This window comes from Peromyscus californicus, unplaced genomic scaffold (assembly GCF_007827085.1).
Source record: "Peromyscus californicus insignis strain IS unplaced genomic scaffold, ASM782708v3 Scaffold_5__1_contigs__length_169319896, whole genome shotgun sequence".
NCBI classification, from domain to species: domain Eukaryota; kingdom Metazoa; phylum Chordata; class Mammalia; order Rodentia; family Cricetidae; genus Peromyscus; species Peromyscus californicus.
The window spans coordinates 103938287-103966018 of NW_026294573.1; the positions used below are offsets into that span (position 1 = coordinate 103938287).

Below are 27732 nucleotides of genomic sequence, written 5' to 3' on the forward strand. Positions count from 1 at the left end.
GGCTTTCATAACCCACCACACCACACGCCACCAGGCCCTACACGCTCTGAAGCCTGCCTCTGGAGCTCCGAAAGCAGCCTCCTCCTTCCACTGGTACCATGGAAAGAAGCCGTCACCGTTTCCCTTTCAGTTAGTGTGGTAGTTCGGTCACTGCATCCTCCCCCCACACCCTTCACACCAGCCCTCAAAACTGTTTGTTCAGGCTACTCTCCTGCTCAGATGTTTCCAGGAGCTCCTCATTCCCATTTTCCTAGGGTAAAGACCACACTGTCTATCTGTCCTTTAAAGCATCATTAGCTGCTTTCCTTCATCACCCACACCCACACCCAGACACACACCCAGACACACACACACACACACACACACCTCACTCCAGGTCCACTTCACTCTTCACAGCTTCCTATGTCATTCCCCATCACTGTGACCCTTTCCAAACATGCTGTGACCTTTGTCTATCTTATGCAACAGGCTGGGCACTATATTAAGTGTCCTATGTGCTGTGGAATGTCGTTCTGTATGCTGTGAATGTGTGCTGCTCTGATTGGTTGATAAATAAAATGCTGACTGGCCAGTAGCCAGGTAGGAGTATAGGCGGGATAAGCAGACAAGGAGAATTCTGGGAAGAGGAAGGCTGAGTCAGGAGTCTCCAGCCAGGCGGGATAAGCAGACAAGGAGAATTCTGGGAAGAGGAAGGCTGAGTCAGGAGTCTCCAGCCAGACACAGAGGAAACAAGATGTGAAAGCAGAACTGAGAAAAGGTACCAAGCCATGTGGCTAAACATAGATAAGAATTATGGGTAATTTAAGTGTAAGAACTAGTCAGTAATGAGCCTGAGCTAATGGCGGAACAGTTACAATTAATATAAGCTTCTGAGTGATTATTCTATAAGTGGGCCACGGGACTGTGGCGGCTTGGTGGGACCTGAGAAACCTTCCGACTACACCTAAGTACTTTAGTGACTTGGGACCAGGTAGAATGAGTCTCGGGAAAGGAATAAAAGATGGGCACTCATAACCACAGAGAAGCTTTCCCAACATCTTGGCATTATGGCAACCCCATTCCCTGCCCTCTTCACTGCCTTTCATACTCTTGTGGAGCCAGTCGTGAGCTCTGGTTATTTGGGTCAACTGTCCTCATGGCCTGATTCTACCTATCCCAGGGTGAGAATGGCTTATCTCCCATCCAAGCACTAACCAGCCCAGCCCTGCTTAGCTTCTTTGATCATCCAAATTCAGGTGTGTTCAGGTACAGTCATAGATAAGGTAAGAAATAGTATCTCTTTCTTTTTTAAAAAATTTATTATTTTTAATCGAGTGTATGTGTTTTTGTATGTAGGAATGTGTACCACTTGTGTGGAGAGGTACCCATGAAATCCAGAGGTGGTGTAGTCCCTGGAGCTGTAGTTACAGGCATCTTATCCTCTAACTGAGTACAGGGAATTGAACTCCGGTCCTCGGAAGAGCAATGCATACTCTTAAGCACTGAGCCATTTCTCCAACCATTTATTTTAAGAGAGGGTCTGTGTAAACTTGGCTGGCTTGACCTTATGTCAATTCACGGGCTCCTACTCCTAGAATGCTGGGGTAGATTAAAGGCGTGCACCACCAACCCTGGTCCAAGAACAGCACTTCTGATACAGGAATGGACATCCAGCCCATACACCTTCCCTCCTTGCCACTCAGTCAGCCACTTTATTCTCTACTCAGTGCCTCGGGGAAGAGATCTGATAGCAGAGAGTAAAGTGGTGTTTTCTAGGCTTTGAGCCTCAAAGGCCTGGGCTGTGAAGAGAAGAGAAAGGACTTAAGGCACAGAGAAAAGATTTGGTAGAAAGGTGAGGTCATCTCCGTCTCCAGATTGACAGATGGGAGGGGTGAAGGAGGGAAGAAGTGTGAGCCTATCCAGATTCCCTTGAGAAGCCTCGGCTGAGCCCCTGGCTTCCTCTACAGGGTTTAAAAGCGAAGACAACTTATCTTTGCCCCATCAAGTAAAACCCAGCACAGTACCCCGGAAGAGCGCTGGCTTCGTGTTGTGTCTGGATAGCTCAGTACCTCAATACCTCAGGTGACACCGAACTCGGGGGCAGAAACTCGGGGCTACACAGACACAACAGAAAAGGGCTCAGCGTTTAGCAGCCGGTCTGACTGCTGACTGAGAACCAGCTGGGATGACAAAGCTCCCAGAAGACGGGTGACGTATGGACACCGGGGACTAGAGAGAATTCTTCTAGTATCTCAGCATAAGACAAGATCCTCAAAACTCAGCTATGAACCCAAAGGGAAAAAAGGAGTCCAGGTGCCAGGCAGGATGTCCATGTCTGTAATTCCAGGACCCAGAGGATCATGATCTCCAGGACAGACCAAACTATATACACAGTGAGACACACACACACACACACACACACACACACACACACACACACACAAGAAATCTCAATTCATACAAGATTATTTCTGGCATGCAAGAAAAAAATGGAAGCTTAAAATAGTAGTTCCTTTCTTACGATGCCTTGTGCATCTGAAATTTGTACCTGTTACTCCCGTTTCCTGGCACCTTAGCTTCCTTCTCAGTGGGTGTGGGCGTCATGGGGAAGCCTATCTTACTAACTCATCTCTGTATACACACATCAGGCACACGCACACACGCATGCACACACCCCTCTTCACTACCACAGACTAGGATCAATAGCAGTTGGGAAATGGACAGATGGTAGCTTCCAGCATCTTCTTCAGGAAGATCCTGTCACCTCACACTCTCCCCCGTGTCCCTGCCTCCATTTCCCCGCACCCTGGCCCCAGGAGGAAATGAAAGGCAGCACACAGTCGGTACATACTTCATTGGAGACAACCCAGACTCCACCTGCATCACATCGGGAGGGGCCCCAGCTGCCGAGCCCAGTCCCAGCTGTCTCTCTCTCTCCCAGCCCTCTGCCCAGCACAGCACAGCCCAGACGAGGCCAGTGCTGCTGAGCCTCTGAGAAAATCTGATGACGTGTTTCTCCAAGACAGACTCCTTTTCCCTCTGCACTGACGATTCATTCCTGATGAAAATCTGTCTCCTTAGGAAGTATCTCTTGTCTGTAGGAGGTCCCTATCCCTGGGAAGGGCTCCACACCCCAGGTACTCCTTGGTCCTGAGAGGCTCTGTGTCCTGCATAGCTCATCCTTAGAAAGGACTCCACAAGTACAGGAGGGCTCTAGGCTCTCAGGAAATTCTCCATGTCTTGGGAAAGCTTCCTGGTCCCTGAAAACAGTCATCCTTGAGAAAGATTGTGTGTCTTTAAGAAACACAACGGGTCCTTGTTTCTAGAAGGGCTCCGCAGCCCCAGGAGGAACCCCAGGCAGGGTTCAAACCCCTAGGAGCCTGGCCCGAAGCCCCTCTCAGCTGGCACAGATGCTGCTGACAGTAGGCCCTCCTGGGCCCACAAGGCCCAGCTCTTCCTGTTCATTGATGCACAGCTGGTAACCGCAGCCCCGGGCCCGAGCTCCAGGTGGGACCCGGCGGTCAGTCTTGGCACGAGGAGGCAGCAAGAAGCCCACGCTGCCAGCAATGAGCATATGCCAAATGCTGTGAATGTAGAAGTAGTTGTCCCGGGTCTCCACGAAAGCATACAGAAGGACGGCACTGCCCGCGATAAGGCTGCCCGGGCACAGGTAGAAGAGCCAACGGCGCCACGTGGGAGGGTAACAGTGCCGGCGCCGGACGCTGCGAACTGTCTGGGGGAAGCAGAGAGGTGGGGTTCAGCAATATGAGGCCCTAGAATCCAAGCCGGAGACAGTTCAGACTTCCCCTCAGCCCTAGGTGTGACCTAAAAGGCACCTGCCAAGACCTGAGTGGCCACTGTGAACAGCAGGTGAGGAGAACAGAATACAAGGCTACCTTAAATCGGGGACCAGGTAGCCAGCGCCCTGTGTCCACTCCGGCCCCCTCCTTTGCCCTTCACAGGCCTCTCCACTCTTACCCAGGCTGTGGCCAAGATCCCAAGCGCGAAGAGACTGGGTCCAAGCAGGTTCCAGAGTCCATGGCGGTCAAGCTGCAGAGCCATGGACAGCAGCATAGCCCCCAGCAAATACAACACCTACAGAGACAGGACTCCAGGGTTGGGCCAGGATGTGGGGGCGATGGGAAGAGCCCCAAGCATGAGTGGATTTTAAATAGAGGTTAGCTATGGCTGTCTCCCGGGACCCACTCCAGACTGACCTGCTTGATCACAGGCTGCAAACGAGCCATAGCAATGACGGTGACCCAAACCGACATTAGGGAACCCAGGAAGTCACAGAACTGAAGCACATCGTAGTCCATGATGCAGAAGACCACAATGCCAGGCTGGTCACAGGCATGATAGAACTGCAAAACCAACAGGTGTTAAAAGGCTCTGAGGCCACAAGTCCAGGGCTATGAAACCAAAGAAAGACCCTATGGGGGTTACTCCTCTGTCAGAGAAGCAGAGGTCAGAGGTCAGAGGTGAGCAATGCTAGGAAATGCCTGACTCCTTCATTCTTTCTTTTTTTTAAGATTTATTTTATGTGTATGGGTGTTTTGTCTTCATGTCTATCTGTGCTCCACATGCACACAGTGCCCATAAAGGCACAAGAAGAGGGCATAGAATCCACTGGAACTGGAGTTACAAACAGTTGTGAGCCACTATGTGGGTGCTGGGAATTGAACCTGGGTCCTCTATAAGAGCAGCCAGTATCTTAACCACTGAGCCGTCTCTCCAGCCCTGATTCACTCATTCTTGAGAAAAATATGGCAGCGAGGTCTAGTCTGCTTTACAGTCGGATGTATCCGGCAGCTCAGACACTGATCCTCACCATCCTCTCCCTGCTTCTGGGACATGCTATGAAGAGGACCCAGCCAGGGGCTCAGATATCTCAAGCTGAAGCCAGTCCCTACCCTGACCCTCTCATGCTTACTCAGTCTCCTCAGCAATCCCCACATCAAAGCCTGCATGGTATCTGGCTCTGCTCTCTCAGGCATCCTAGACCCCAAACCTACCCAAGCATCCCCGTTTCCTCAGCAGCTCAGGCTCTGAACTAGCTTCACTCTGCTAACTTACCTCAACTGACCCACTTTAACTGCCCCGTGCCAAGAGGGCAGGAAGCTCAGGAAGGAAAAACGCAGTACCTGTGGCCATGGAAAGCAGCATCGTATGGCCATGAAGAGCGCCATGGTATGGCCATGGAAAGCAGTATGGTATGGCCATGGAAAGCAATATGGTATGGCCATGGAAAGCAGCATGGTATGGAAAGCAGTATGGTATGGTCATGGAAAGCCGCATGGTATGGTCATGAAGAATGTCATGGTATGGCCATGAAGAGTGTCATGGTATGGTCATGGAAAGCAGCATGGTATGGTCATAAAGAGTGTCATGGTATGGCCATGAAGAGTGTCATGGTATGGTCATGGAAAGCAGCATGGTATGGCCATGAAGAGTGACACTATGGCCATGGAGAACAGCATGGCACTCACACTCGGATACCATATGGCAAAGGAACACGGCCCTCCTCTCCTAAACCATGAAGAATGAACATTCGAATATGGGTTCATTGGACACTGTTTCCTCCTACACCATGAAGAATTAACATTCGAATATGGGTTCATTGGACACTGTTTCCTCCTACACCATGAAGAATTAACATTCGAATATGGGTTCATTGGACACTGTTTCCTCCTAAACCATGAAGAATTAACATTCGAATATGGATTCATTGGACACTGTTTCCTCCTACACCATGAAGAATTAACATTCGAATATGGGTTCATTGGACACTGTTTCCTCCTACACCATGAAGAATTAACATTCGAATATGGGTTCATTGGACACTGTTTCCTCCTAAACCATGAAGAATTAACATTTGAATATGGGTTCATTGGACACTGTTTCCTCCTACACCATGAAGAATTAACATTCGAATATGGGTTCATTGGACACTGTTTCCTCCTAAACCATGAAGAATTAACATTCGAATATGGATTCATTGGACACTGTTTCCTCCTACACCATGAAGAATTAACATTCGAATATGGGTTCATTGGACACTGTTTCCTCCTAAACCATGAAGAATGAACATTCGAATATGGATTCATTGGACACTGTTTCCTCCTACACCATGAAGAATTAACATTCGAATATGGATTCATTGGACACTGTTTCCTCCTACACCATGAGAATTAACATTCGAATATGGGTTCATTGGACACTGTTTCCTCCTAAACCATGAAGAATGAACATTCGAATATGGATTCATTGGACACTGTTTCCTCCTAAACCATGAAGAATTAACATTCGAATATGGATTCATTGGACACTGTTTCCTCCTATACCATGAAGAACTAACATTCGAATATGGGTTCATTGGACACTGTTTCCTCCTAAACCATGAAGAATTAACATTCGAATATGGGTTCATTGGACACTGTTTCCTCCTAAACCATGAAGAATTAACATTCGAATATGGATTCATTGGACACTGTTTCCTCCTACACCATGAAGAATTAACATTCGAATATGGGTTCATTGGACACTGTTTCCTCCTAAACCATGAAGAATTAACATTTGAATATGGGTTCATTGGACACTTTCCCACATATCTCTTCCCAGACCCATCCTGGACAGGGTCTGACTGTTGCTCAGGCTGGCCTAGAACCTACATGCAGCCCAGGCTGACCTCATCCTGAGTGCTGGGATTACTGTGGCTATCTGGCTGTCCTCCTCTTTCAAAGTCAGATGCAAAAATACCAGCCACTAATAATCTAGCAGACATCCATTTCTGACCTGGGTTTACTTCTCAAGATTAATGTTATATTCCAGACTTAGTCAACATCTTGCACCTGCCTCTGAGTACACAAAAAGGAGGAGGGGCCTGTGATGAATCCTTCACCTCACACAAGGGAGACACAGATCAGCAGGACCAAAGCAGAGCTGGGTCACAAGATACTGAAGACATGTCTAAGGGGAGATACTGGTCTTTCTCCTAACAGCTTCTCTGCATGGGGGGTGGGGGGGATTAAAAGCACAACCTTGCTCTGCTAATATTCTAATCTGTACTTGTGGGAAACCAGCTCCCACTTTTTCCCCAGGGTACTCCTGAGGAGAGAGGGATAAGAGATTTAAATAGAAATATAGAGCGGGGAGTGACAGAAACACAAGATAGCCTCAGGAGGGCCTGGATCCTTATCTACCAGCCCTTTGTCTCTTCTAAAGGGCTTTTTATAGGAATGCCAAGGGGTGGAGCAAAGACCTCCCCCAGCACAGTCAAGTGCAAACCCTTCCAATCACCTGGTAACCATGCACATAGTCAAGCAATCCTCTAATGCAACCCTGCTGGGTAAAGCAAGTTCAGCTCTTACTAGGAAACCTTTGTGGGCTTCCACATGACCACTTCCTTACTTTGGATGCTATGCATAAGGTAATCTGGAAAAATTAACTAAATTGTAGAATTTTACCGTTTTACACTATAACTGTATAGTTTATCCAGTGCTTCAAAATAGGGTATTCAGGTATCCATCTAGAAATGCAAACATCTTTAATGCATGCAGACCAGGGTATATTGTACTCAGGATGTGATGAGATTTAGTGTTGCTCACCTACTTTTCTGTTTCCTAAATCAATTTTGTCCTAAGAACAGTCATGGGATTTTACCAAGAGCCGCTGAGAATCACTCATGATGGTCTGAGAAACGGGAGAGGTAACAAGAAAGTGACTTGAAGCCAGGGTGGCAGCAGTTACCAAGGAAGGCTGGACACAGCTCCAAGATGTGGGCTCTACCTGGGCTTCTGGGGATCTGACCACAGGACTTGAGGGGTGAAGGGTATGTGGCTTGGACTGCCCAGCTCAAGTACTGAAATGTTTGTTTGTTTATTAAATTGGTTAGACTGGCTTTTATCTCTTACGAGTTTCGAGAGGTTCAAGCTATGGCTCAGTGGTAGAGTGCAGATTCACTCTCGGAGGAAGAAAAGAAAGAGAGGTAAGAAGGAGGGAAGGAGGAAATAATAGGGACTGTTGGAAGAACCTGGCCAGAAGTGCTGCACCTAAGTCCTGTATTTCTCTACACTCTCCAGGAGTTCTGAGAAACTCAACTCAGGAGAAGTATATGAACACATGGTCAGTGCTGCGACATGGGAAGGGATGTAGGCAAGTGGGGCCAGGCTGAGTGAGAATCGAGGTTCTACCATGCACTTTCCCCTTGGGGCAATGCATTCAGCTTCATCTACAGAACACACAAATTAAACTGTCCACCTATTATTTTAGTGCAAGCACGAGAATTAATGAGCAATGTTACACAGCACATATGCCATGGCTGTCAGTCTCTGGTCTCATTCCCTGGAATGCTTGGCTACATATGGAATCAAGTGCCAGGTTTTAGGCCTGTTTTTCACGAACATATTTTATACCTATAAACTCCTGGATTATAGGCTTGCTGACTGCTCCTATACCCCAGATAAGCACCACCACGCCACTTCCAGGGGTGAACTGTCCTAGATGTTAAGACAAGGAAGAGGGCACTCGTCTACTACCCTTGTCCTTCAGCTACAAACTACTCAACAAGTCCTTAAACAGGTGTGTCTGTGAAATGAAATAAGTCTAAACTAAGAATGAGAAAGAACAGACAATAGGGACCCCCGGGCCCAGGACACTGGATGACACTAGTTCTGTGTTTTGACCACGTGGAAAAGAACAGAGTCAGAGCAGGACTTTCAGTCACAGCCCCAAAGCCAGCAGCTCGCTCTTGGTCCCACACTCACAGCCTTTTTTTTGGACAAGAGGGGGTTGGGGCTGGACAAAGAGTTTGGCAGTTAAGAGCACAGGCTGCTCTTGCAAAAGACCCCAGTTCAGTTCCCAGTAGCCACACTGTGGCTCAAAGCCTCCTGTAACTCCAGTTCTAGAAGATCCAATGCCCTCTCCTGGCCTCCGTGGGCACTGCATACATGGGGTGCACAAAATTCATGCGCATCAAGTAAAAAGAATAAACCTTTTAAAAGAAAGTGGGGGTTCTTCGTGGAGTGTGAGGGAGTGAGGCTCCTCCAGTTCCTACCTGGAGAAAGGTCTCTTTTCTCATTGACATACCACTGTAGCTAGATACTGAAGAGGCATCTGGCCTAGACTATTCCAGGACAAGATGCTTGTGTAAAGTGCAAGGAATGAATATGTTCTCTTACAGCTCCCGCTATATGAAGGGGTTCTTACTAATTCTGAGTCACTTTAGATCTCCATGAGGCCAAGAGTGGGCTGGAAGAACAGCTGCTGGGGAAGGGACTCTGTGAGCAGCAGTAGACAGGACACCTGGTGATAAGAAGGGACAGGATCTGATGTCAACATAGAAAGAGACTCCATCAGGCCAGGCCTGAAAGGCAGCCAGCTAAACTGGGGTGCACTGGTCCCATCTGGTAGCATGGCTACAGCCTCCTCTGTAACTGAGTACCCAGGAGGTCCCTACAACCCTCACTTGGACATATATACCCCCCACTTTCTCCTAGGCTACTAATATGATTTCTGTGATGTGGACCCAGGGAAGTCCATACTGACTTTTGTGATATTCAGCTTTTTAATTACATTTTATAGTGTGTGTGTGTGTGTGTGTGTGTGTGTGTGTGTGTGTGTGTGTGTTTGCACTTCCGTCACACATGTGCAGGTCAAAGGACAAGCTGAGGCATTCTCTCCTTCCTCTATGTAGGTAACGGGTTAGCTCGGACTGTCAGCCTTAGTGGATTGTCAGCCTTAGTGGCAAGTGCTTTCGCTTGCTGAGTTGTCCCACGGATGTGGTCTTGTGTGATATTCTTCTTGCCAGAACACATGGAGAATCAAAACCCATCTGAGACTTCTGCGGTGCTCACAGGTAGGCACTGCGTGTCACGGTCTGCCAAGAGCCTGCACATGAGCTGACAAATAGACAGACACCAGATCTCGGCAGGGAGCAAACCTACTTGGGAGCCTAGTCACGTGAGGAGATGCACTTTGACCTTTCCTGTCAGAGCCTGGCTTGTAATATGAACCTTCCTGGCTATAGAGAAGTTGGAAATCTTGAAGGACTGTGAAGACTTCATAATAGGAACAGGGAGACTTAAAAATTACAAATCTAGCTGGGTGTGGTGGTGTACACCTTTAATCTCAGCTCTTGGAGGCACAGGCAGGTGGATCTCTGTGAGTTTGAGGCCAGCCTGGTCTACACAGGAAGTTACAGGCTAGCCAGAGCTACATAGTGAGACCTTATTTCAAAACAAACAAAAGGCCTATACATCTACATCAGAATTCATTCCTTTGAGCTGGGATCTTATATCACATTGCCATTTCCTATGATGCCACAGGACAAAGTTTCTCAGGACTCCAAAACAGATTTTTGATAAGCTGCCCAATATAGATTCCCCTGCCTTCCAAAAGCTCTCATGGAAATTAAGACGGCCATGGTGATGGAATGGGGGGACATATTTTTATGTCATAAAAATGAACATGCTACAGACAGAAATCACGGAACATGTCTGTAATCCTAGCTCAGAAGGCTTTAGGCAGGAGTACAAAGAGTTCAATGCCAGCCTGGGCTACATGGAAAGTTTTAGGCCAACCTTGTCTATAGATTAGAACTCTATTTCAAAACAGGTGAGAGAGAGTGAGGCAGGTGGGAAGAGAACAGTGGAGACCACTGAGCAGAGGGGCCTCCCACAGTCAAAGTGAAGACTCCATGCACACACACACACACACACACACACACACACACACACACACACACACAACCATGGTGGTTTAGACTTTGTGCTGACTTACAGAGAAGAGGCAAGGGTGAAAACCCAATCTGCCCACATTTCACTCAGTGTGTTCCGTCAGTATCTCTTTTCCCTCCGTGTGGGCAGTGTGGGGATGTGAAGCCCCACACTGGTTAACTCGGAAGCAGACAAGCTGCCTGACGAAACAGTCCGTTATTAGCAGGGGACATTGCTCTAGAGGACACCGTGAAGGTGCAATCATCCTTCAATTGGGGGGTTGTGGCAGAAATGCAGACCCTCTCCCCACCCTGTGGTAAAATACATGGTGAAGCAGAGGTATCACTGCATACCGTGGAGAAGAACATGGTGAAGGTGTAGACTGCAGCTTCCAGCACATATCGGCTCCGAATGGCCAAGACCACCGGCGGCAAAAACATGAGGTTGCTCAGGCAGAGGAGGAGTGTGGACAGCAGCTGGAACCCATAGGTGAGGGCATCGGCGCTGTCTGTGCAGCCCCAGCCCCGCCACCCTGCGGGTGGGGAAGGTACAGGGTGCAGGAGGAGAGCAGAAGGCACCCGTGGGTCAACAGACAATTGTGCTCACCCCGGTCCCTGTACCCGGTTCCTGGGGCACCCCTGCTGGCCATCCCCACTGCCCAAGAAGCCGAGTTTGGCCTGCTCCCCACCCCAGCCCGCTCACCAGCCTTGCACTCGCAGGCCGCGTACAGGTAGTTGTGGGTGCGTAGCAGCTTGCACTGGCCGTAGGGCCCACAGTCATCCACACACGGGGACAGGAAGGTGCGCAGCCGCACTTCAGCCGTTGCATTGCGGCACCGCACAAACCTGTGGACCCACACTCCTGGTTATTTGAGGCCAGGGCCACCCCAACCCAGCTCCAACTATGCCCCATTTGTTCTTGCTCACCGAGGCCCCACCCCGCAAAGAGAGCGGAGGGTCAGAAACCAGGTCCCCGTCTGTGGGAACGGAATTCGAAGCCTGGCCACTCTGGACGTGACACTGACCGAGATGAGGAAACCTGCCAGGGACTCTAAAGGGGAAAGGAAGGGCCCAAGAGAGAAGTGGTCATCATGGAGTCAGAACCCACTTCTGGGAAGCCCTAGGGCTGACCCCCTGTCGTGAGGGCACCCAGTCTCCCTAGCCCCCCCTGTATTCCCCACTCCTCTCCCCACCTTTGGAACAGGTCACGGCAGCATCCCCCAGGCTCAAGGGCACCTCGTGAGTCAGGCATCCGAACACTGTTACATTTTCTTGGCGCAGAGAGCTCTGAGTAGGGGGAATATGCAAGTGAGGCTGTGAGACCCTTGGGGTGGACCGCCCCAGACCTGCCACTCCTCCCATTCCCTATGGCCCGACAGCCCCATTCTCTTCCAGGTCAGCCCACTCCTCCAGGGATCAATCCATCAAAGCTGTGCTCTTACTTAGTAGGAGTCTGAGATCCATCAGATCCTACAGCCAGACTCCCAGAGCCTAACGACAGAGCAAGCCCTGGCTCTGAATCTTCCCTTTGGAAGAGGAGGCACCTTGGTTCTTCCTATCTGGTGAATGGGAGGAACTGGGCACCCAATGCCAGATGGAGAAGCCAGCCATGGATAAAGGTAATTTAAGGTTCTCAGTCACCGAGCCCTGGGCCTGAAGAGGCTTGTTAAGAAAACACACTCCTCAGGTGAAATGACCCCAGGTACAAATGGAGGTACCTGAGGCCAGAGATTAAATGCACCAATCTGATTGGGGTTAAAAGAACGCAGAGACCCCAGGTCAGGACAAAGGGGCTGTCTGCGGAGGGAGAGACATGATGCCATAAACTCATCTCATCAAGATTGAGGCAGCTTGATACATTGAATCAGGATAAAAATAAATGCTTATGAGACCATTTTAAATTAGGATAGAGGAGTAAGTCTGTCCCTCGACTTGACCAAGGTGAAGAAGGGACCGTGGTGAGTTTCCTCATTTGTGACCACATCTCAGTTCACTAGAGCCTCCAGGGCAGCAGCATCCAGGGGGTGGACTTCAGCTGAATTCTTACTATTATTTTTGGTATTTCTGAGATAGCATTTCATGTAACCCAGGCTGGCCTGGCCTGAAATTCACTATGTAACCAAGGATGACCTTAAGGCTCTCTGATCCTGCCTCCTTGTGCTGGGATTATGTGTGTATACCATCATACACACCCTTCTTCAGCTGGATTCTCACCAAACAATGTTGTGTACGTGCACCCTGCCCTCAGCCACATGAGTGAGTCTCATATAGCTGGTTTATCACTTCCTCCAGTGGAAGGCCAGGAAGGGCAATATGCAGAAGTATTACTCAGTAAAAGTTATTGGAATAGCCAAAGACAGTCTCCAGGTAGACAGTCCTTGATCCAGGGGGACAAACAAAATATTTGGAAGAAAAGAAAAGGACCCAGGGTTCTTAGTCCACCACAATGGCCAGGTGAGCTCAGTGTCAGGCAACAACCTAAAGACGAACTTGTTCTCAAGATGGGTAACTCCAGGCATGGCTGGGTGTGGATGCACACCTTTAACCCGATGCTCAGGAGGCAGAAGCAGGCAGAGGCCAGCCAGCCTGCTCTACATAGCAAGTTCCAGGCCGCCAGGGCTACTTAGTGAGACTCTGCCTGAAAACTAAATAAATAAATGGATAAACAGCTTGCCTGCCACACTGGTCACACAGCTCAGATCAGCAATTTCAGAGACACGATGGCCAATCAAAGTAATCAAAATATAACCACAGGAATGAGTGTCAGGTGGAGGAAGTCTAAACACCAGGGCCCCCAGACACTGACGTGGTCTCAGCTGTTGGGAGAGCAATGGGAACTATTTGAAGGGCTGTTAAAATAGTATAGCGCCAGGCGGTGGTGGCTCACGCCTTTAATCCCAGCACTCGGGAGGCAGAGCCAGGCGGATCTCTGTGAGTTCGAGGCCAGCCTGGGCTACCAAGTGAGTTCCAGGAAAAGGCACAAAGCTACACAGAGAAACCCTGTCTCGAAAAACCAAAAAAAAAAAAAAAAAAAAAAAAAAAAAAATAGTATAACATTGTAACCAACGCACAGCATCAAGGTAATATGTAGCAATGAGGAGTGTCTGTACTGTGTGCGTGTGCATGTGTGTGGGTACATGTATGTGTATGGAGGCCAGAGGTCAATGTTACGTGTCATTCTTCAAATGCTATCCACCTTGTCTTTGAAACATGGCCTCTCATTTGGCCTGGAACCCACTAATTAGGCCAGGCTGGCCCAGGGACTACCCTGTCTCCATCTCCTCAGTGCTGAAATTACAAATGTGTGCCAAAGCCAGGTCCTTGTGCTTGGAGGGAAAACACTTTATCCACTGATCTAGCTTCCCAGACCCAAGCAGTTACCTACTGATCATTTTCTTCTATAAATCCTGAACTGCTCTAAAAGACTCTATTAAAAACAAGGAGACACATGGATTTGCTAGTTACAGCTTCTAGACAAAACAAAGATCAGTGGGGGGTGAAGTTCACGAAAGCGGCCCTGGTGGATGGACCACCAGGAACGCCACTAGCTAGAGGAGCTGTCTAAACACAGGCCTCTCACTACAGACACGAACTACCATTGCAATCAGCCCTCCAACAGGAGGCCAGCTGTAAACTAGAAACGCTGGGCCGCTCTGAGTCCTGGCTGACGCGGCCGGCTCTCACAGTGCAGTGAGTACCCAGAACAAGCCTGTGCTGAGAACTGGAGCAATGCATAACAGAACCTGGAAAGACTTCCTGAAGGGGACAAGGGCCCCTACACTCCCACAACTTTCCCCTTGAGACTCCCCAACAGGGAACCCCCCACCCCCATTCCCAGGAAGTACCACATTGAGCTGGAGCTCCAGACTAAGGACACCTCCACTGTCCAGCACTGGCAGCAGCCTCAGGGCAAACACAGCTGGGCGCTCAGGTGGAAGGACCACGCTGGGGCCAAAGAAGATGTAGAAGTGGACAGAGAAAGTATCTAGCTCATTGCGCAGAGTCGGACGCACTGGCCAGCAGTGCTCAGGTGGCAATATGGCTCCAGACCCTTCTCCGGGAGTCCCCAGGGATGGTGGCTCTGGGGGCAGTGGCTGGTTGCCCAGTGACTGGGGCATATTCATGGCAGCCCCAGGGACCAAGGCACGGGACAGGCTGGGTTGTGGACACTCTGTGAAACAGAAGAAAGTAAACATGAAACGTGGTCCGTACAGCCCCGCAGCCCCACCACAAACCAGAACGGAGCCCGATGGGAGTCAGCAAAGGGGAGGGAGGAATGTAAACTAAAACAGCATTGGCCAGGAGAAAGGAGGCATCTGAGATCAGAGCACAGGGGCCAGATGGTTCCCAATTGTCACAGCTATTCAACTGCCACGCTGTGGAGTATAAAGGTCATCTGTCCCTCCTCGGGGTCACAGTAGAAGGAAATGAGATCATATGTCCCTCCTCAAAATAGTAAAAACACTGTGCATATACTAATGTGACACATTGTCCTAATGACTTTCGAGTGTTGTGGCAAGGGCAGTTCCTGAAGTCCTTGCTGTCCCTGTCCACCCCAGGAACTGAAAATGAGATTAAGTCAGAGAGAGAGAGAGAGAGAGAGAGAGAGAGAGAGAGAGAGAGAGCGCCTTTAGTTGTCCCAAGTCAGGTACAAAGACACACTATGAAGGCAGCCCAATCCTGAAGGTCCAGGGAGATGGGCCCTCCGGAGTGTGAAGAAACCTGGGTGGGGTAGGGGAAACTGTAGGGATGTGGCTGAGGGTCTCAGAACACAGCCGTCCAGATTACCCCCAGCCACGGATTCCTGCAGAGATCGGGGAGTCGAGGCAGATGAAGGGGTTCTGACCTTGTAACCGTACACACAGCTGGAAGCGGATGATCCTGCCAGGGCCACGGGATGATGTCTCCACACGCACATAGACCCAGTGCCCCCAGGGGGGCAGGGCCAACTCCAGCTGGCATACTGGGGCACCTCCACAGACCACAGAGCTCGAGTTGTGTAGAGGCGGGGCCTTGGGACGCAGGCGGAGTGTCAGGGGGCAGACAGATGCCCCCCGGCCCCCTACACACACCAGCTGTGCGGAAACCCTGTAAGTAAAGCTGGGCACAAAGACCCTGGACAGAGCACAGGTGGAGGGCAAGAAAAAACAGAGAAGTAAGAGACACATGAGGAGGAAACGAGAGGAAGGAAGGAATGCATGGGGCAAGACACGGGAACGGGCGGCCTGGTCAGGTCTTCCTCTGTGCGAGGGGAGAGGAGACTGGGCACTCAGGGTTACTTCAGCAAGAGAGAAAGCAAGACCTCCCCTGTGTAAGACCAGAGCAGGAGGGGGCAGGGGCCAGGTTTGGAGTGTTTACTTACTTATACAAGGCTGAACGATTGTGGGGGGAGAGGGTTTGCTCTGAGGGACGGCCAGGAACCAGTACAGCCACGTCCAGCAAACGTCGGACGATCAGCTGCGGCTGAAGGAGGTACTGACACTCATCCTGGAGACCCTGAAACAAAAGGGGTAGCAGGAGAGACAGTGGGGATGCTACCAAGCCAAGGCTAACATAACCTGCTGGAGGGGTCTTGAAGAAACCCCTTTATCCTCTGGCTCCCAGGATTCCCACTCCGGTCTCTAAGCGCTGAACTTTTCCTACCTGAGTAATCATTTTATTAAGGACTGTGTTGTATTAAAACTATTTTAGAATAGGCTTAACTACAAGGGCTGCGGGGGGTGGGGGGGGGGGTGGGGGAGGGATGAAGGAAGACACACCCAAGTATGGACAGAGGCTCTTTAAGGGAGAATTGCCTTTTTATTTGTGTGTGTTCATGTGTCTGAGTGCTGCCACGTGCCAGAGGGGAACCTCGGGTGCCAGGCTCCGCCTTCCACTTTGCCTGAGGCAGGTCTCTTCTGGTTAGCGGCTGTCGGAGCCAGGCTAGCTGCCCACTAGCTTGGCCCAGGAGCTTCTGGAGAGTCTCCCGTCCCCACCACCATCTTGCCATAGAAGCACTGGGATTCCAGATGTGTGCTACTTGTCCAACTTTACGTGGGTTCTGGGGACCTGAACCCATGTCCTCGTGCTCGTAAAACAAGTGCTTCCCCCACTGAGCCATTCCCTCAGCTCTTGGGGCAGTCATTTCTGAACACCTTTGTCTTGTCTGGGTCTTCTGGGTCTCAACACGAAGCTCAGGGACTCCAGTTCAGACCCAACTGGTGATGTGGCTCTCTGTCTGTACCTTACCCCAACCCAACCCTCTGCTTGGGACATTCCTAGACAGGACATTCCCTCACACCACTGTAAAAGCAATCCATCCCATCCCACAACTGAGCACTGGCTCTGCTAGGGGGCTCGGGAAGCTCCTTCTAGGCCCCTAGCCCAGCCCTTCCATTACCACTGGTAGTCTGAACCTTCAAGTCTTCCTGTTCCCCATGGTGCCCTTCTGATGTGTGCCTGTCTGACCTCTGCTCCATCATGCCAGTGAAGACTACTTACTGACTCCCAAGCAACCTCCAGACTATTTGGAACTTGAGAAGAGGACTTGGCCCTCCCGACACAGGCCTAATGTGGTGTGTACAACTTGCCATGAATGTTTGCCAAACACATGAATCAGCCCAGCTGCAGACAGCACTGACCTTTATGAAGCCAAAACCTGTCCCCTCACAACTACTCTGACCTGACCTGTCTGTGCCTCAGACTGTTTCTTTGGACACTGAAGGTCAGCCACCATACTTCCCAAGGCTTCCTTGCACTGGACAAACTCCCAAGCCCCTCTCTCCTACTCTACTGACAGTCTACCACTGTCCCAACAACCCCACCACTTCACAGCTCTCTTTCCACAGCAGCTACATCTTCTACGCCCCACAAACCCATGCGTTAAGGGACGTGAGGGTCTCTGAATGAGGCTTCTCTAGCCTTCTAGATAAAGTCTTTTGTTGGCCTGATAAACTAGAGGCTATGGCTCGTGTTGGTGGTTACCCTGATAAGATGTGCCCCCAAAGCCTTGTTCCTGAGAAAGTTCCAGGCCCTGACATTCCACCATGTTTGATGCCACAGAACGAGTCGGCCAAGTCTGACTTTGGGCTAAGTCCACAGTGCTGTGGGGAGGCTGGACCTGCGTCAGGTCGGAGCAGCAGGTGCCCTGTGCTAGTGCCGTCTGTACCCCCTCACTGCTGTATCTCAGTGCTCAGCAGACCACCGGGCTCATCGGAGGTGCTGGAAACCAAACAGCAGTCAAGTTGAAGGATGGGTGTCAAAAGATAGTCCCTAAGTGACATAACAGTCCAGAATTTTCCATCTCTGACACCCAAAGCTGATGCCCCTCACTTCTGATGTAAAACCCTATGGATCAGAAATACTCTGGCAATACATTTCAGAGCCTGCCCCCCAGCAGAGGAATCCACGGCAATCTCATGCTCAGGATGCACCCCATTTCCCTGCCTCACAGTCTAGGGGAACAAACACTGCTCCCATTTTTGCTGTTGGTTTCGGGGAGGATCAGGACACATGGGTGCTCTGGCTGTGTTCCTTCAACATCCAGTCTCTTCCTCAACCTGAAGCAGAGACCAGGAAAGGCAGAGGCCTGGCAGAAAGACTGGACCATGGAAAACTCCTCCCATTTTGTGGAGCACAGGCAATGTCTTTGCTTTTATGTTCTTTAGAGAGGGTAGAGAAGGTATTCTCTCTATTATTCTGTCTATAGCCTAGGTTAGCCTCGAACTCACCTTGTAGTCCAGGCTGGCTACAACTCATGCCAATCCCCCTACCTCAGCCTCTCAGGTACAGAATTACAGATGTGAGTCACCATGCCCAATTGATAAAATGCCCCCACCCGACTGGCCTGTAGGCAAGTCTGTGGCACATTTTCCTGATTGATGATTAATGTGAGAGGGCCTAGTTCACTATGGGTGGGGCCACCCCTGGGCTGGAGATCTTGGGTTCTATAAGAAGGCAGGCTGAGCAAGCCAGGGGAAGCAAGCCAGTAAGCAGTGTTCCTCCATGGCCTCTGCAGCCGCTCCTGCACCTCCAGATTCCTTCCCTATTTGAGCTCCTGCCCTGGCTTCCCTCAGCAATGGAGTATGATCTGAGAGTTGTAGATGAAAGAAACCCTTCTCTCCCCACATGCTTTTGGTCACGGTGTTCTCTCACAGCAACAGAGATCCTAACCAAGACAGGCTTGCAAACTGAAGACACTCAAGGACACGTGGCTTCCCCTGTTCCCAGCACAGCTTTCTTGTCCTCGGTCAGTCAACACCAACCCATGTGGAAGTGAATGAGGGCAGGACAGACTGCAGGGGGCGGAAGAGGAGGCAGATCGACATTTAGGAGGTTGCTGTGGTGGCAGAGGTGAAGACTAGAGAAGATGTGCGGAGGGGACAGGCTTCTGTGGAGTGCATTAAAAGCTGAGGAACAAGACTTTATGAACTGGTCATGGGAAGTAAGAGAAAAGTAAGACTTGAGAGTGACCATACATTCGAGGTTTGAACGACTGGTGGGTAGCAGTACTGCTTACTGGGAAGAAGCTTAGCCTAGAAATGAGGTAGGAATAGAGTTTGGGACTTTGCTTTGTACACATTAAGCTTGAGAGTGTTCTTAGAAGCAGTTGAAGGTGTCAAGAAAGCTGGTCGATAGAAAGTGTGAGAGTCACGGAATACAGGACTGGCTACCCACTCTTAGGAGCACCAACTCACAGATGGTATTTAAAACAACTGTGCCAGAGACCCCCAAACAAGAGACTGAAAAAACAGAAAGACGTTCTCCTGGGACTAAGTCTCAGGTCACAACAGCACACACAGATCAAGCAGAAACGTCAGAAAAAAAAGTCTTGTGGAGTATTATTTTAATGAGGCAAAGATGTGTTACATTTGTTTATACTGCATTTGTTTAACGATGTAAGGATGAGTGTTTAATTATGTGAAGATGTGTTGCACTTGTTTCACCTTGCCTGACTAAGGCACCTGATTGGTCTAATAAAGAGTTGAACTGCCAATAGCTAGGCAGGAGAGGGATAGGCGGGGCTGGTGGGCAGAGAGAATCAATATGAGGACGAATCTAGAGAGAAAAAAGACAAGAGAAGAAGGAGGAGAGAAGAAGGGAGACACCCAAGGTGAGAAGCCAGGCAGCTGCCAGACAGACAGACATTGAGAAGCAGTAAAAGTAAAATATACAGAAGTAAGAGAGGTAATAAGCCCCGAGGCAAAAGTTAGAAAGGAGAAACAGGTTAACTTAAAAGAGCTAGCCAGAAACAAGCCTAAGCTAGGCCGAGCATTCAAAACTAATAAATCTCTGTGTCATGATTTGGGAGCTGGTTGGTGGCCCAAAAGAAAAAGGCTGGTACAAAACAGCAGGTGGACAGTGTCAGGAAAAGCAGGAGGATGGCAGAAGTCATAACTGCCAAGACGACAATGATCAAGAAGGAAATAATAGATGAAAGTAGTTGGAATCTGGATACTAGTTACCGACAGGGAGAGGAACTCAAAACTAACCGAAGGGAAGAAAGACTTACTTCTCACTGTGGGCATTTCGTGTCTTTCAAAGGCTGTACCAGGTCATATGTCACCTATTTGAAATATAAATAAATAACTTAGAGGGGAGAGAGCAGAGGAGGCTGATAACAGATCCCACCTCCTGTGGCTGAGACGTGGAGATGCTCGGTCCTCATGGGCGGACTGCCTTCTATCTGCTGCTGTGCCTCCCATCTAGTTTTCATTATTTGACCTGATTTTATTTACACACAAATCCTAGACTGGAAAGAGAAAGTCTTCAAGACCTATACCTCGCTACTTGGGAGAACTTTTGCGTTATGAGCTATTAGGTGCTATGGGTATCCACAACCCCAAAGCCATCCCAGACAGGCTGGTAAATGGGAGCCTTAAGATGAGCAGTTGTTAAGACATGGAAAACAAGATGAGCAGCTTGGACAAGGCAGACGAGGAGGCTGGCAGGAAGAAGCGGACACAGAGGAGTCATGAGATCAGCTTAGGACAGCAGGAGTTTGAGAAAGCGAAAGAAAGCATCAAAAGCTTGCCAGGCCCCACCACATGCCAGGTCAGTGCTGGAACACATGGTTCAGGAGGGTCTGGACTAGAGAAGGGCAGTCTTTCCAGGCTCCCTGTCACCCTCAGGGAACAGTTCAAACCTCTAGGCCCTCTTTGGTCTTCTGCCTACCCTTCTTCCACCTCCTTCAGTCCTCCCCGAGCTCTGGTGCCTGCTCCTCCCTCCAGCTGACATACTTCCCTGTCTCCTCCCACTGAGGCCTCACTGCCCAGTCTCTGAATACCACCTCCACCATATTACCAAACTGAGTGAGCCATCTCCTCTTTGTCTTTTTTAAGCATTTTCACATCTCACCAACACAAGTTATCTTTACCTCAGTGTCCCCAGCTCCCAACCCACGGCCTGGGGCAAGGCAGCTGAAGGACAAAGGGTCACAGAAAGATCTAAGCTCATCCCCCGAAGTCCAGGAGGACCCTAGAAACAGTACCACCTTATCTCCCTGGGATCCTTCCTGCCCCCACCAGGGTTCTCACTAAGCCATACCACATCCTGTGCTTGCCACACCTTACAGAAGAACCACGGTACAGGAGGATACAAGTTAGAAATGCAGAAAGTTCTAGACAGAAAGTCCATAGGTTTAAGTCTGGGAAACCAGCCAGGATCAGGGAGCTTAAGAATCCTTAGAGGCCCTTGTAAGATTCCAGAAGGTAATCAACACTGCAGAAGAACCATACCCAAGATCCTTGTCCATCCAACCTCTAGAACAGGCAAGTCCGAAGAGCTGCACTTCATAGTACTCAGACCTGCAGCCTCCAGTGGTTGAACGACGCCCTTTCTCCCTGGTCTCACCACACTGCTGGGAGCATGGCTGTCTAGGCCTCTGGTTATAGTACCAAGTCTCCCTGGGACTGAAACCTCTCTCTAGACAGAAACATGTATGCCAGGCTGGTTGTTTTCTCACTCACCAGCAGTCTACACTTTGAATTATGCATTAGGTTCTGAGGAGCCTTGCTCTGTACTGCTATCCCCAAGCACTCCTGGCCACTCCTGGCCAGATCTCAGCTCCATAGACCTATTAGGTCTAAGCTCCCCATGCTTCCTGCTTACTTAGAAAGGGAGATAACTAGAACAGGGCTAGACTCTAGCCCAAGAAGAAGCCTCTGCCCAGTGGTTCTCACCTGTGAGTTTTGACCCCCACAGGGGTCACATAACAAATATCCTGCATCTCAGATATTTATAACAGTAGCAGAATTATATTTATGAAGTAGCAATGAAATAATTTTATGGTTGGGGGTCACTACAACATGAGGAATCATGTTAAAGGGTCTCAGCAGTAGGAAGGTTGAGAACCACTGGGCTAGAGGATTCTTCCATCAGTTCTTACAAAGTGAGGCAAGATCATGGCTGGGTTAAGAGGCAGGCTCTTTAAGATTTGGCCAAAGATCAATGAAAACATTTTTCCTAGTAGAAAAATCCTTAGTTCAATATGAATCAAGAGCCCAGAGACTTTCCAGGTGAGCTCCCGCATCTAGAGGGCTCCCAGGCCGTCTTGGACTTCACAAAACTCAGCCTAGACACTTTGCCAGTTGAGAGGCAATTTTCACCTGGTTGGGAATTTCTGTCCCTCTTAATTCTCAATGGCCAAACACCACCAGCTTTCTTACTCTTACTCCATAATTCTCTATAAACCCTGGTCTGTTCATGCTCTGTCCTTCACTCTTACCAAAGCCCCACACACATGGCTACCAGACTGACAGAGGTCAGCTCATCCCAGCTTCCCTCTCTTGCAATGGGCAGAGTAGGAACCTATGTACTTCCTCACTCCCAGGAAGAATCCCAACTTGTCTAACATACCAGAGGGGCAGGAAAACACTGTGGTATTTTCTTTCACTCCAAACTAAAGAAGCATCCTGACCTTTGAACCTGCCCTTCAGACTGACAATCTCTGCTGTGTTAGAGTCAGTCCTGACACCAGAAGAAAGGAAGGTAGTAACAGTCAGGAAGGGTGTCAGCTATCCAAAAGCCTCTTTTATTAGGAAAACCTTCTCTTATGGCTTCTCAGAGGGCCAAGGAGAGACCTGGGATGCACTGCGATAGAGACAAGAATGTGGCCTGAGAGAAATTTCAAGGCTATTATCAACCAAAATAAAGAAAGAAAACCAGTGCTGGGCTTGTACAGCAGATTCCACTGGCCCAGACAGCTTGTGACTACTTTCACTAACCTTAGCGCCCTCTGATAGGAAAGGATACACTGCCCAGCTCCAGGGCTTTAATCCAGTCTCCGTAGTTTCTCTCCAACCTACCTGGAATCAGTTTCCTACATCAGGCCATCCCACAAGTTAACCTGCTGGCCTGTAACAGGGCCCCACCCCAGGCATTCTGGTGCTGCTGCTCTTTCTGCTAACAAGGCTATGATGCCAGTGAGCACCCAGCAGGGATGGAAGGGAAAGTATGACCCCTCCTGTCCCAGGCAGCGTCAACCCACCTTGACAGAGATGTGGCCATGGGCTTGGGGAAGGTGGGCAGCCAAGAACCAGTCCCCAGGTAAGGGGCTGCTGACGTTAAAGATGCCTGAGGTTCTGTTGGGCAGCGTCCAGCTGAGGGTGAGTGAGAAAACCCCAGGCACAGCTGTGTCTGATGGAAAGTGTGTATGCAGGGGATTGATGACAGGAGGTGCTCCAGAGCGGAAGTACCTGGGGGATGAGAATTAGGAAGAGAGAAAAGCAGGCAGTGGGGTAGCAATTAGGAAATGGGGGTTAAAAAAAGAACTGCTATTCATCACTAGTAAACAAATGGATTCCCTATACTGACATATACCACAAAATGGTTCCAGGTCAAGGGTCAAGTTCATAATGGGCAATAGGTCAGCTCAGGCACTCATAGTAGTTACAAGTGACCAGGTGACAGAGGTCATGGCTCCCAGTCACACTTCAACCTGGATAAGTGTCAGGGTCAGGTCAGGAGGCATGTTTAGACCTCAAAAAGTCATACTACAGTTTGGAAAGTAAGTAGGGCTGGAAATTGGGGTTACAGAAGGGTAGGTCAAACACTCACACAGTTACACTTTGATCTGGGCAGTGGTCCCCAAAAGTTCCTCCCTGCTCCTTGAAGATAATGAGGTTCCAAACAGCCAGGAACGTGTCCTCAGGAACATGGAAGTGGAAGAGCTCCGTGCTGGCAAAGGAGCGGAATGGGCTGAGCTTTCGGGGTGAGCAGGTGGAGTAATCCGTCAGGAAAAGGCCTCCTGGGAAGCAGAAGGAAGTCAGCAGAAGGCGGGGACAGAGGCATCTCCAGGAGGTAGCAGGCAAGCCCATTTTTCTCACTGACTGCATACCAAGTCAACAAGCGCTCCCCAGCAGCCAGGAGCTGGGGCTTGTGCTACCCTAGCCAGTATCCGGTTTATCCCCACAAAACCTTGTTCTTAAAAAAATTCCTATGGCAAAAACCGGAAAACTGAGAACTTAAACCCAGGACCCTTCATACAACTTCATGCTCACTCACTTAGGGGGTATTATTCTCCTCTCACCAAGCCTAACAAAACAGTGTGCGAGAGTGTGCGTGTGCGTGTGCGTGTGCGTGTGTGTGTGTGTGTGTGTGTGTGTGTGTGTGTGTTGGCATAGGCTCTTAAGCCACTGGGCAAGCTAGAACTCCACCTGTGAGGCTTGGGAGTCAGCACAGAACTGTGTAACGTGTTTGTTTTCTGCCCTTCTCTAGTCCCCAGCGGTTAGGAGCAGTAAAAATTCTCAGAAGCTTCACAAGAGCTGTCTGTACACTAGCTCAGGGCAGAGGAGGGGAGGGGAAGGTGTGGTGAGGCTGCCAGGGAGCTGCTTGGGTGGCAGAGTCAAGAACAGGAGCTGGCAGGCCACCACGACAGTGCCCAAGAGAGGAGAGCGATCAGAACCTCGAGGGCCAAAATTAGCAGCCAGGGTGTTCTCCCAGGAGGAGGTCCTGGAAGGCAGTCACTCGGTGACTCAGTGGCACCCTAAATCACTTGGGAATATTTGGACTAGACCAGGTTGTGGGGGGGGGGGGGGGGGACTCTAGCTGAAATGCTCAGATCCCTGATCACAGCTGTCAGGAGCAGAGCCAGGGTGAGCAGAAGTCACAGGCCCTAGCCAGACAAGCACAAAGGGTCAGGAGTGTCAGAGCAGTGAAGGTAATTAGGAGAAGGTGGCTCTAAAATGCAGGCCGTGTCCCCATATAAAGCTCTCATGGCCTGTTATCCCTCCCTCCTCCCTGCCTCTCTCTGGATTTCAAAACAGTTCCAAAGAAGCCCAGGAATACGTCCCTGGACAGGTGGAAAGCTGGGGAAACTCAAGCGTCTTCAAGACACAGTAGAGGTTGGAGGGAGGGTTCTGGAAACTTCAGCTACACAGGAAATACCCATAGGGCTTACCTAATCTGATGATCTCTGCCTCTGGAGATGGGAGTCATGACCCCCAAAAATGAGGTATTTAAAGTAGCAGAGACATGGGGCATCAGGAAAAAGGTGACTGCCCAAGGAGGGTAGGCTGGCCACACTAAAATGGGCACACTCAAGAGGTACCTTACACAAGTGGAAGCCACTGGCCAGAACGGCTCAAAGGCCATGACAGCTCCAAAGGATTAGACTCTGCTGTGCCAACCAGATGATCAATTTCAGTAAGGAAAACTGCCTACTTGCAAGCTGAGCACTGCCCGGCATCCTAGAGAGGCTCGGGACTGCACTCAGACAGTAGCGGGGGCGGGGGTGGGGGGTGGGGGTGGGTCTCCACGGCAGATGAAGTGCACTGGGACTAACCAATGGAGAAGACAGCTTCCTAGGAGCTCTGCCTCCAGGAGGCCCCAAACTCAACAGCCTTGAATCCTATTGTTACCGGAAAGAAGAGCTCTGGAGTGCCCTCTGCTGGGGTTAGGGAAGGGCCGCTCCTTCTAAAGCTAAGCACCAGGGGAGCACAAAGAGCTTGTTTGGCCTGGAGAATCATGCAACTGCCGAAGCCGACCCCAAGAAACAGTGGCTATGGGGGTGGTGGGGTGCCACAGGATGTGCCTGTAAGAAAAGGAGTAGTAGCAGCTTGGAGCTTTGGGAGGAACTCAGAAGGAGTTTGGAGGTGAGGTGGATCCTTGGGAAACAGCCCTATTCACCTCACTCTTTGATTTGGGATTTGAACAGGGCCTACCATGTCCCAGAGGAGGCATGAGCAAGGCCCCATCCAAGTCTAAACGAACTTGCCCTGACGCCCCTTCTGTGATAACATGTAGGAGCTTTTCCACCACCTAAATCATGAGTGTGTGCAAACTCCCCTCATCAAACCCAAAACCTGACTGCCAGCAGCTTCTGCAAGTGCCCAGCCTGAACTGCCGTCAACAGTGAAAGTCTATTCCCCCACCCACCCCACCCCACCCTTCCTCATTCCAGCCATTAAGAAGCTGGGCCACTCCTCCCAACCAAGTGACTTACTTCCTAGGCTACATGATGGATATGGGTTGACACCTCACAAGTGAGAAAGAGTTTATGAATCAAGCCTCCTTGCAGACAGGCTAGGGAGGAAAGAGACTATGCTTTGGGCCAATGGAGGAGTCCTTCAACCTGGAATGTAGTCAGAGGGAGGGAGGGGAGGGAGGGAGCTGACCAGATGTCACAGGAGTTAGGAAACCCTTCTCTAGCCCCACTACTGCTATTTATACACACTACAACTTTGAACAAATTACTCGCTCACTGAGCCTCAGTTTCCCCATCTGTGGAGTGCTGCTGAGGTTCAGCCATGCTCTAAAAGTATCAAGAATTATCTGTAGTCCAGTGACATTCACTTGGGGAAAGACCCAGCACAAGAAAGCTCATTATAACGGCAGCTAACCCACATCCATCTATGCGATGCAACATACTGTCTTCAACGCTGTTTTTAAAACCCTTTTTGAATGTGTGTTTGGTATCTCAAAAGTTTAGGCCACGGTCTGGGGGCTAGAATCGAAGCTTCTATTCTACAGGACTATGTCATCTCCACAAAACTTTGCAGAAGGGGGTAAAGCCCCCGAGACTTCCCATGGAAAGCCAGACCCAAGGGGACACCAAGAACTGAGATCTCCCAGAGCTTTTTGGGGACTGTTAGCCACCTGCTGAAATAGCTGAGCAACACCACTCTTGAAATCTGCCAATCCATCTCCGGTGTAAGCCCTTCTCTCTCCTATCCCCTCCACCCCCGCCCCCACTTCTTCCCCAGTGACCTAGCTCCCCAAGTCCCACCTCTCCTGACTCTTTCCCAGCCACCCCTCCCTGGAACCCCATCCCTGTCTTAATCTTTCCTGTTTCTGCACTCACCAGCCCCTGGACCAAGGACAGAAAACAGCAACAGCAGCAACAGGGCTGGCGGCAGCTGGAGCCCAGACCTGAGTCGAGGCTGGGAGAGGGGCAGAGTATGAGAGAGGCGGGGAGCCAGTGGAAGAGACTTGGGTAAACACAGAGATGGGGGCGGAGGCTGAGATACCGGGCTGCGCTGGACTGAGCACTGGGGCTCAAACAAGGGCAGAAGATGTGGTGGGAAGAGTGGGTGTGATGGGGACGGCAGCAAGGGCTGGGGCTGGGCCAGGGGCTTAAGCAAACGCTGGGGATGGGACAGGGTCAGATGCTGGGCTGGGAACTGTGACAAGGGGTGGAACGAGGGCCGAGGCGGGGATAGCGGCCAAGCCAGAGGCAGGGACTGGGGTTGGAGCGGGGACCTGGACCTGGGCATCCGCTGGGACATCGGCCGAGGCCGGGGCAGGTTTGGGAAGTGGGGCGAGGGCGTGGCCGGAGGCCAAGGCTGAGATTGGGATAGGATGAGGGGCCGGGACAAGGGCTGGGCCATGGCCCGGGGCGGGGGCGGGGCCGGCCAGGCCAGCACGGGACGCTCGCAGAGCTGACCCGCGGCTCCGCTCCCCACCCCCGGGGGGTGGCCTCCGGCGTCCTCGCGGGCCCGGGGTCGGGACCGGGACCTGGGGAGGACTTCAGGCCTGGGCGACTCCGGGCTGCGCTGAACCGGCGATAAGCAGGCCCCGCGGCGTCCTCGGCGTGACGCTAGCCTGGCGCTCCGCCCCGCGCC

At 50.5% G+C, this 27732-nt stretch overlaps 1 protein-coding gene across 2 annotated transcripts; it reads right to left on the bottom strand.

Moving 5' to 3' along the window:
- Positions 1–2814: 2814 nt before the first annotated feature.
- Tmem8b (transmembrane protein 8B) lies at positions 2815–27705 on the bottom strand. 2 transcript variants are annotated; one of them, XM_052715496.1, is made up of 13 exons: positions 26973–27705; positions 23729–23918; positions 23160–23367; positions 16056–16189; positions 15540–15808; positions 14539–14864; positions 11887–11980; positions 11621–11744; positions 11397–11539; positions 11048–11226; positions 4197–4343; positions 3958–4074; positions 2815–3708 (listed from the first exon to the last, which is right to left on the bottom strand). In XM_052715496.1, exons 1-13 carry the CDS (start codon positions 27496–27498, stop codon positions 3352–3354), a joined length of 2814 nt encoding a protein of 937 aa, XP_052571456.1. In that variant the 5' UTR covers positions 27499–27705; the 3' UTR covers positions 2815–3351. The 2 variants fall into 2 exon arrangements, with proteins under 2 accessions (XP_052571456.1, XP_052571457.1); XM_052715497.1 differs by having other exon boundaries at positions 2815–3712.
- Between the last annotated feature and the right edge of the window lie 27 nt (positions 27706–27732).